The sequence below is a fragment of the Tachypleus tridentatus genome, chromosome 6 (genome assembly GCF_004210375.1).
Source record: "Tachypleus tridentatus isolate NWPU-2018 chromosome 6, ASM421037v1, whole genome shotgun sequence".
NCBI classification, from domain to species: domain Eukaryota; kingdom Metazoa; phylum Arthropoda; class Merostomata; order Xiphosura; family Limulidae; genus Tachypleus; species Tachypleus tridentatus.
In genome coordinates, this window is record NC_134830.1 from 35619283 (window position 1) to 35630808 (window position 11526).

At 32.6% G+C, this 11526-nt stretch overlaps 1 protein-coding gene across 1 annotated transcript in view; it reads left to right on the forward strand.

Moving 5' to 3' along the window:
- The window catches only part of LOC143252237 (uncharacterized), a 73897-nt gene extending 63071 nt beyond the window's left edge, over positions 1-10826 (forward strand). Inside the window, exons 3-6 of the mRNA XM_076504072.1 lie at positions 47-138; positions 2248-2384; positions 4623-4786; positions 7208-10826. Of these exons, the coding sequence (XP_076360187.1) occupies positions 47-138; positions 2248-2384; positions 4623-4786; positions 7208-7378 (564 nt within the window). The 3' untranslated portion in view covers positions 7379-10826. The remainder of the gene's footprint in view (positions 1-46; positions 139-2247; positions 2385-4622; positions 4787-7207) is intronic.
- Positions 10827-11526: the final 700 nt, after the last annotated feature.

Genomic DNA, 11526 nt, shown 5'->3' on the forward strand with positions numbered 1-11526 from the left:
AGTTTCTAAGCTCATCTCTCACTATATATATATGTTTATATTTTAGCATGTTACTGAAGACAAACCTAATGATACTAGTTCTGCCATAACCTGTGAACTAGAAGAAGGAGAAGACAGAAAAAAACACCGGAAGTCGCTGTAAGTGTATCATTTTATTTTCGAATCTGGAGCAAACTTATTGAAATATAAAGATAAAACATGAAAAACTAAAGTGATACTTAAATCCACTTTATTTTTTGTATTATTTTTTAATTTTGTGCAAAGCTACACGAGGGCTATCTGCGCTAGCCGTCCCTAATTTAGCAGCACAAGACTAGAGGGAAGGCAGCTAATCGTCACCATTCACCGCCAACTCTTGGGCTACTTTTTACCAACGAATAGTGGGATTGACCGTGGAATTATAACGCCCCCACGGCTGACAGGGCGAGCATATTTGATGTACAGGAGAGTAGAAACCGCGACCCTCAGATTACTAGTAGAATTACTACTGAATTCACTTAGAAAATATAGTTTATGCCTAATTCATCTACAGGTTTATAAATAATAATTCAATAAAAACAAGCTATTAACAAGAACATTCTGAGTTTTATGTCTAAAACTTGTTCGAAGTACTGAAAGCATTCCATATGAATCACACAGAATTTGTCTTGGTCTGTGTGTGGGCGAGCTAATTGTCTTGTTTAACAGATTTGTTTTATATTCACGAATTGTGATGAAATCAAATCTTTCATACAAATTTAAAAAAAGGCTAAATTTAATCCTAGAACTTTGACGTGTCCAATTCAATATTGCAACATATAGTAACCATTGAATCATTTGTTTTATGATAATCGAATCAGTATGTTATTTGTTATGAGCCTTACAGTAACTGGGCATGGAATTAAAATGAATGATATTTAAACTTACAAACCACATAAGCTTCCAGTGGTTCAGAGGTAAGTCTTCAGGCTTACGATGCTAAAAAGCGGGGTTTGATACCAGCGGTGGACAGATTACAGATAGCCCATCATGTTTAATAACAATCACCCAACCGAACAAACAAACAATTTATACGTTTAATGCTAAACAGCACCTTATACGAAACATTGGTCAAACAATAAGTTCAGATATTCCTGGGTTCAGACATAGTCATCCATATTTTAAAACTGCTGACCACAAGGAGTGGACCCAATCGGGAATACACGCCGTTTGTACACAGCTATTTTTATTGAATAGTAGAATTGATTATCTCAGTTATAACATCTTCACAGTTGATTGTATGGATCATGTTTAGCAATATATAAAGGTTGACCCTTGACCTAACTATTCCACAGCCAATCACACTAACGAATATGCTAGGTCATGCTCAAACCATAAACTAAAAAAGAAAGATAAACGAATACAAGCATATTGCCAACTTGCTAAATATATAGTTCACAAACTGTAACTGTTCTTTAGCACAAAACTACACAGTGGTCTACCTATATTATGTCCACCATGGGTATCAAAACCCGGTTTCTAGCGTTGTAAGTTCGCAAGCATACCGCTGTGCCATTGGAGGGCCATCTCTTTGGACAAGAAAGTATGGTAATTTATGTACAACATTTAACCACTACAGAAATACGAATTTTCTTCATAAAATCTCGCTCAAGTGTCATTAATCAAATTCCTTTTTAGGAATAATTTTACGCCTGAAGTCAATAAAATAACCCTAAAAATACCACACTTATCTACAGAACAACTTGTTTAATATAATTATCACATATTATGTATTTATTCACGACTTGCTACTTTTGCCTTGGCTTAATTCAACTGTATAATATAATCGCTGGTGAACCAGCTGTGTGGCTAAAGTACGTTTTGCTTGTTTGTTTTATATAACAACGTTAAACTGGCAATCTCCGAAGTAAAGATTTTACATATAAAAATAAGTATTTTTGAAATATGTCTGATTAAAGATTTTTCTATGAAATTTTTGTATATGGTGTCTTCAGCTCCCAGTGCACATTTAATTTATGAAACAATTAAAAAAAGTCTCTTTTATTAATATTCTCACTACTAGCTTACTCCCATTCAGTTAGTCAATATTTCTTAACTGTTGGAATTTTGTTTTATACACTGAACCAAATTTCTTCGATCATTTTCATGTCCTGTTTGTACGACTTCTACTTTTTTCACATCAGTTTGAAGCTTTGTTTTTACTTAGATTCATTTATTTAACTCAACAACTGCGTATTTTTTTCTGATTACTGTTCTTCTTCATTCCAGAGCACAAGACATGAAACTGAGGCTCGGATTTTTGCGTCGAAGGCATACTGACAGTTCTATTCAAGCAACAATAAGACCTTCGCCTGAGGAAGCAGGAAGGTGGGCGGAGTCTTTCAACGAACTGATGGCTAGCAAATGTAAGCAGTTTATTCTCTCATACGAATAGCACGTAACTGGACTTCAAACAAACCCATGTAAATAAATTAATAAAAACAGATTCAAGGTTATTTGTTTCAAGAGTAAGTAAAACCAAAATTAAGAGCAACGAATATTTTTATTTTTTGCTTTTAAAGTCAATATTCTACGTCATGTCGTAGCCTAAAAAAGTGCATAATTCTTCTCCTAATTCATGACGGCCTGGAGAGGTCAGTTGTTTTAACCACTCACATCAACATGCAGTGGTATGTTGTCTGTTAGTCAGTCAGTAGGCACTAAAATGTTGTTACATAAAAGACCCTTAAAGTAAAATTTGTTGTGACGTCAGTAAAACTTGCGCATGCCATGAATTATGAGAAAAAGTATGCACTTTGTATGATACAACACAGCGTAACATATGCACTTGAAAAGCAATACCCCCCGTCCAAACAGAGGCACAGTTGTATGTCTGCGGATTTACAAAGCTACAATCAGGGACTTGATACTAGTGGTCGGCGGAGCTTTGTGCTTAAATTCAAAGAAACAAAGTGAGCAGACTTTAAATTTATAGTCCGGCATGGCAGGTGCACCATTAGGGGCGCTTAACTCGCAATCTGAGGGTCGCAGGTTCAAATCCCTGTGCAACCAAACATGCTCGCTTTTACAGCCGTGGAATGTTATAAACTTACGGTTAAGCCTACTACTTGTTGGTAAAAGGATAGCCAAAGATTTGACAGTGGGTGGCATTTCTCCAATCTATCACTACTAAATTATGAAAGGCTAGCCTAGATATCCTTCGTGTAGTCTTGCGCGAAATTCCAAAGAAACCAAACCTAATTTATACATTTAATCATGTATCAAATGAAGCAGTATTAATATTGACATTAAAGGTCAAGTTACAAATATAGATAAGTAAGAATTATGGACATAATAAAAATAATGATAAAAAGAAATTAAATTGTAATAAAAATGAGGACATTAGAAACGTATTTTTCTTCTTATAAGGTACGTTTAAATAATAGTATTTAAAGTATTCTAACGAAGGAAACTTTACATTTTTAATTTTTATGCATATAATTCATAATGTGTATTTCAGAATTTTAAATTATTTTTAAGAAACTTTAATTTTACTTTTTTCTACATATAAGATTTTGTTGATAAGATTTGGTATTTTATTTATAATTATGTTCAACATTTTCACTTATTATCAGTATTAATCTTAATGTAATATTTTTATAATTAAAATAATTTTATCTGATATATATATATACATACACATACATACACTAAAAATAGTTTCACAGGGTTCTTAAAAGTGTTGTCTTTCAAGGGTAAACAAAATCAAAATTGAGAGTAACATATTTTAATTTCTTGCTTTTCAAGTTAGTAATTAATATATATTTTGTTGTTATCAACATCACCTTATCGATAATATTCTACAGTTATATTGAATTTTGCTTTTTTAAAATTTCTGCTATGTTCAAACTTCTACAGCCAGAGGTTAGTCCTCACTTACAAGAATATTCTTCGTAGTAATATTAGGCCTCACTTTCAAGAATATTCTTTGTAGTAACATTACGCCTCACTTACAAGAATATTCTTTATAGTAACATTATTTACAAGAATATTCTTCGTAGTAAAACATTCAGGTAACCCTTGTAATTTGAGCAAGGGATTCATAGATTTTGAAAATAGTATGGATATTTATCATATATACATGAATGTTTCTCAATGCTAAATGCAGCTGAATATCATTTGAATTATTAATAGAAATAAAAGTAAAAATTAGCGTAAAACTTTTGGGATCGAGTTCTCATATGAACACTGCATGGGACAGCTTAGTGTGCAGTTTTTGTTTAATAACTAAATGTATTTTTGACATTCCAGTGAAGAATGAATATTTCTAAATATACATGTATGTAATTAGTGTGAAAATCGAGTTTGAACAGCACAGTATGGAAACAAATGTATTTTAGTCTATTTTGATTGATAATTTATCTATGTTTGTGTTTATTACTTCACTTTTGAAACTCGCAATGAATGCATGATCGGAAAAAAACTAATTAATTCTTGATTTAATAAACTTAATAATACGGTTACTTTCGGAAATCAGGTCTTTGTCACTTTGGTGCATATATACATCCGTTTCTTTTCTATCTCTATCTTCTTGTGTGTTATTTTGAAGTAAACTAGATACCAATGCTAGCAGGAACACAAATAATTTGATTTTGATTTTGTAGATGGTTCCTCGCTCTTCAAGGCCTTCTTGTCCAGAGAATTCAGCGAAGAAAATATTGAGTTTTGGTTAGCTTGTGAAGAGTTCAAAAAGACAAGAACCAACAAACTATTATCCAAAGCACGGAAGATATACAGCGACTTCGTTGCAGTTCAATCACCTAAGGAGGTAATGTCCAGAATGATTAATAAACGTATCAACACTACAATTAATAAGGGGAGTTCCATATACCTCATCTGTTTATGTACCAAATGTCTTCTGGATCAATGTTTTAAGTTTCAATGTCTCTAATAACGTGAACCACACAAAAATGTCATTATTATAAAATTTATTATGTCACTGATTTCTGATGGAATCCTTTATATATTTTTACACAATATGACTGATTGGTTTTACCAAGGTTTGATTCTTGATACTGAGTATTGTAAAAAAATAAAAACACGTAATTTCTCCAGAGGTGAGTCTGGCATGGCCAGGTGATTAGAACGTTCGAATCCTAATTTGAGGGTTGTGAGTTCTAATTCTCGTCACGCCAAACATACTCACCCTTTCAGCCATGGGGTCGTAATAATGTTATGGTTAATCCCACTATTCGTTGTTAAAAGAGTAGCCCAAGAGTTGGAGATAGGTGGTGATGACTAGTTGTCTTTCCTTTAGTCTTACGTTGTTAAATTAGAATCGGCTAGCGCAGGTGATCCTCGTGTAGCTTTGCGAGAATTTCAAAACACACAAATTTTCCATTAATTCTGAAACATTTTACTTTGCCTACCGTTAGCTAAACCTATGAACCAGCAGCATACTCCTGACACATATAATTTTTGGAAAAAAAAATCGCGTTTGCATTCAAGATTGAGTGAAAAATATACAAACTTTGAATTGTAGTTAATGAAATAAACTAGAAATTCACCAAGAACACTCGTATTTCGAAACACGGGGTTTATTTTAAAAATGTTTTTCACAGATTCTCGCATACTCTCTGGTGAATATGTGAATTACTTAGTACAGTGCCATAAGTGAGCCTACCGAGAGACGTAATTGATGATAAATATGGTAGTGCCCCAGACTCGTGGAAAAAACAAATATTTCCAAACTTGACTGGGAAATTAAACTTTGGAAATTATGTATTCTTTAGTGTAGCCAAGTTTTTTTTATTGGTGTTTATAAGGCGTAAATTGTTATTGGATTATAAAATGTGTAAGAATTTAAACAATGTTATAGGACATTTAAGAATGAATGCTTAAAATCTTGATGGCATTATGAAGTACATTAACAAGACATGTGCATTAGTGTGTGCTGCAATTGTATATGTCTAATAATATATCTAATCTAGGTTACGTATATAATAAACATATATCAAAATAAAATAAAGTATGTTATAAAAGCAATATTCGTACGATAACTGTTGCTGTGGAAATGTTGCAGATGAATAATCAAGGTTTCAAAACGTAAATAACTATGCAGAACAAAATAAATTACGAATGTTTTAAATCTACAAATACCAAATGATGATTTTAAAGAAAGAAAAGCTGTCCATGATAGAACAGTGGTAAGTATACGGATTTACAGTGCTGCCATCTGCCTTCGATTCCCCGTGATGAACACAACATATGACGTGGGTTTAAAATAAACAAAGAAAAGTTATTTGTCGGTGTTTTATATGTGCACGCGGCTGTTTATCTAATATGTGACAGTTGGATATAGAATCAGTGGACGTTTTTAGAAAAATATTCAAAACCAAACGCGACACTTGCAGTTACGTTCGTTCATCCTCTGGCGGCTCAGTAGCAACTTATAACTCTAAACATCTTATTTTGATATTCACGCTCGATAGAGCACAGAAAGCCTGTTACGTAGTTTTTCTTCAACATCAAACAAACAAAAACAGTTGTAGTCCAGTATATTCGATTGCTATTAAGCCTAAAACTTTATAACGGGCTGTATGTACTGTGCGGAAACATACTGCATTCATCCGCAATGTAGGCTTATTTAATTGGAAATATATTCATTACACGAAAGTATTTATTGCAATTCACTTATACCGTTGGACATGATTTTATTTTGCCAAACAAAAATGTTCACTCTTAGCGTGCAAACACCAAAGTAAAGGGTTAGCTGTTATTTTGCCAAGGAGCCATCATTCCCTAATAACATAACCGATATCACTTTCAAGATGGCGTTTCATGTCTATTTATTTATCATCAGACTGTATCAAATGGTGAAGAAGTGAAAAACCTTCACTTGATGAAAAAGTATACGTAGCGATTTCATAGAGTGCTTCGGTACTCATGGGATGGAAATACTTGCTAGAACAATCTGAGGATTCTACTCTTGGTGTTCCTGAGCTATTTTGTAGTTGTAGATATTACTGAATTATATATGATGGCATGTTTGGGACTGCTGTGAAGTGCTTTCATGTTTCCTGCATTGTGTGTCGTGCGTCTGCTTAAAGTAGATATTAAATTTACGATTTGATTAATAATTTGTAATTTATACATTAACCTATTGAAAAGCATACATTAATAAGTTATTTATCCTTCATTCATAAACATTAAATATCGGTTTATAATTAGTTATTTTTTATTTATTTAGGTGAATCTCGATTCTACCACACGAATGGCCATAATGAACAGTCTTTCCAATCCTGATCATCATTCGTTTGATCAAGCCCAAAGAAAGGTCCAAGGGTTGATGGAACGTGATGCTTATCTGCGATTTCTCCAGTCTGAGTTTTACCTAGAATTACTTCAGGACTCTAGATGAGTAGGCTAGCGTTGTTTTCAGCTTTTGGAACTTTTGACCTTGCTGGTTCAAGGTCCAGTTAATGGAAAACGCAATATGACTGTCCATTTCATATAAATACTTCAGGAAACAACATTGTACAAACGTATTGAAAAAAATGTTTCACGTTGCTGGACGACCACGAGGCCTTTAAATACAACTTATTGTTAGAGATTAACACGAGATAAACAATGACTGAGAAAGTAAATAAACGAAAAGAAAGAAAAAACGACATACTAAATATGCCCAACAATCTCGCATCACGTATGGCATATCCAAACAACTGTAAAAATGTCAAGGTTCTTCAAAAGCTTTCGTAAACTTGGTTTTAACAACTAATTTAACGACTGTTCAGTATATATATATATAAAAAAAACTGCAAGTAATACCAGGGTGAGTGAAAATTATCCCTGATGACAAAACTCAAGAAAGATAACAAAATCTTGGTATCTCTGCTATTAATTCTCTGATGAGGACACTGCATGGCTATGTACGTGGAAGTACTGGGTCTGTTGTTAATGTTAATTTCATGTACATTCCGTATTTATTTAATATGTGTTGCGTGAAATGTGGGCTAAACCAGAGCTCTATACAACGCTTTTACGCCCCATTTCAAAGAACATTTGTACAGTAATGTTATGCTTTTTTCTTTGTTTTATAATGAAAATACACAGGTTATAAGTTAGTCTTGAATTCAATAATACACACTTCTCTAGTATTTGGATATTATTTTATACATTCGACTGTGAAAAAAAATTATGAGTCAATAAAACTCTGATTATTTAATCTTTAAGGCAGTTCGATCTTAAGGCAAGAATTTCAAAATTGTGAGCTTGATCAAATTATTTATTGTTTACACGGTTTTATTTAGCATTTATTCCAGCTGATATAATTTCACCTGAAAATTCTAATATCTAAATTTTTAGAAATATACTTAACAACAAAAAACAGTTGACAGTACCTTTATTAATATGTACTTTATTCGAAGCGATGATGTATATAAAATTAAAAGATTTAGTTGGGTAATTCTATATTGACAATAAGTTAATACTATCAACTAGTCGAAACTAGTAGTTTTATTACCTACTGAACTGCGTGAGTTAGGCTTAGCTAATAGTTCTGCGTTTATAATACATTTACTCTGTTAACTGAACGTCAACTAAATTTAACTACTAGTTCTGTTATTTATAGTACCTTTACACTGTGTCAACTATGTTTAACTTGTTTGTTTTGAAATTAAGCACAAAAACCATATAATGGGTTACCTGTGTTCTACTCATCACGGTTATTGAAACTCGGTTTTTATCAGTTTGAGTCTGCTGTGCCACTGGGAGATCTTAGCTTAACTAATAATCCTATATTTACAAGATATTAAAACTGTGTAAACTAGGCTTAACTAATTTATTTATTTTTGAGCTAAAGTGAGAAGAAATGTTTAACTCACACGGGAACTTTTGTCTTTAAAAACACACACACACATAAAAAACTCTTAACGTGTAAAATTATTCGTCTAAATCAAAAGCTATCATTTATAACAGTTTGTTTTTTAACTGTTTGATTACCTTTGAAACACGTGTGAATTATACCCTGGTTCTGTTGCAATTGATGGGTACCATTACCAGTCGAGAATAACTCAAATTTTTACGAATTATTAACTTGATCCTGATATTCGATTACTTGATATTCTGTTTAATCTCCGTAATAATTTTACATTGAATAATTTTATTATAAACCTTAGTTTATGTGTTCTAACTGGCAATCTGTGCCCTCCTCACCATGAGGTATAGAACTCCAGATTTGAGCATTGTAAGTTTGTAAGTGGCTCCTGAGCCATTGGGAAACATTTTAGTTCGTGAATATACGCTAGGACAAAATCTTCGTAAAACAGGAAAGGAAAAATCGAAATTTAAAAATTTTCCACATAGATGGGACAAAAACATTGTACATGATACACGTTCATGGACACCACAGAAAAGAATTTATAGGTCATAATATTGTTCCCACAGTGATTTTGTATATAGGTTTCTTTGTGAACTGTATTTCTAAATCCATCTGTATGTAGTTATAGAGCTTAGTATTTGTTTCTTCGTTTGTTGTTAAGTACAAAGCTACACAGTGAGCTACCTGTGCTATGCCCATCACGAGTATCGAAATCCAGTGTGGGCTTTCAACCTTATCATTGAGCCACTGGAAACTGCATAGCATAGTAGAAGTCTGTTATAATTAAGTTTGTGTGAATTTTTTTGTTGTATTGTTTAAAAACTTGATTAAAATAAACGTAACAAGATATCAGTTGAGAATATCAGTTTTCATTGTTGTATAACCACAACATATAATTATCTTCAAGTTCTGATAGAAAGTATTCCACAGGCTCCACTTACTGGCTTAGTATGTTTAGTAATGTATCACTTTTAAAAAGTAAAAATAATTAAGGATGAATACACCAATAAACAAGTACTAAACACGTGAGATGTCAGTCGGATTTAGACTTTATATATGTCCTTCATGTCATACATTAAATTAGTTGTTTCCTTAGTACCTGTTTCACTGTTTAATTTTGGCTATAGTCCAGTATGTATCAAATCTCATAATTAAAACTTTTCAGTTCACTCTGGTAAAATACACTTCATTCTAGGCATTTTTAGGCCTAATACTAAAATACACTTCATTCTAGGCATTTTTAGGCCTAATACTAAAATACAGGGTGGCCCGTAAATCCCTACCCATCCATATATCTAATGTATCCAGTGCATCTGTGTGCTGTCCCTCATTCTCGCTGCATAATATTATGCGACGCCATGTTCTGTGAGACATTTTCCTCAAGATAGCAGGGGTTATTGTTCCAAATGCCGCGGTAACAGCTGCCTTCAACTCATCATTAGTATTATAACGTTGTTTAGACACAATGTCCTTTATGTATCCCCAAAGAGAGTTATCACATGCATTCTTGCGCTCATGTACCCACGTACTTGTCACAATACGGTCTTCAAGTGTAAATGGACTTACATCGGCCATATTTCTCTGAAAAAACAAAACAAATTTATAATACATGCGTAATTGAATATAACATAATAACATATGGATGGGTAGGAACTTACGGGCCACCCTGTACAATTAACATTATAAACATTTTTAGGGCTAAGACTAAAGTACAATTTACTCTGAAACATTTTTAGGCCTAATTGTAAAGTATTAATTCAGAGGTACCAGCACAATATTCTTTTATAGTCTTGCGAGTTGTCTCTGTTTATGTATTATGAACAGTTTACTTTCAATTATGCATTTTCTTTTCTATTTTTGAACTCTTAAAGTTTCACAGAATCCATTTGAACAATGAATTATGGGTAATTCAATTTTCTGTGCAAGTGACTGAGCTGTTAATGTAACAAAACTACAGCAGTTTTCATTATAGCCCTCCACCCTCTTTCAAGAAACATGTATATATATGTATGTTCATGTACATACAGTTTTAAGTAAAAATTCCGTAAAGTGCCCATACGTGGCTTATGTATATGTATAATATCAGAGTTTAAGTAAACAGTTAAAATGAGTTATGAAGTCTCCCTGATTGTTTGTTGGCTGCTCTCTCTCTCTGTGGTCTATGGCTCAAAATTAAGAATACCTATAAGAAAATCTTAGGAGTCTAAAACTGGTAGTTTAGGGCATGTATGTTCGGGTACCCTTTATTCAAATTTACTAAGTCATCAGTGTAATATCTATAACACTTAATCAAAATAAAACTGATAAAAGTTTTAATAACGTTTTTCTAATGTTTCATGTAAACAAACAAAAACAAAACGTGTTAAAACTGACGATTTTGCAGGAGAGAAAGTCTTTATCCATGAAGATCCACCTATCGAAAAGGTTACAGTTTATAAGATTATTTTTAACAAAAGTAAGTGATTTACAAAACTATACGTATTTTTCATACTTATTTCCACTAATTTTCCAACATTTGGTGATAAAAATATTCAATGATCTTTCTAACGAAAGTAAACAAGTATTGAAATGAACAAGCTACACCTGAATAGCTAACAATTTATTTTGCCTAACTTTGAAGAAATAAATTGCAGTTTATTAACTGCTATTATACAATAAAAAGGTCATATGGCCTAGTGGATTATGTGTTT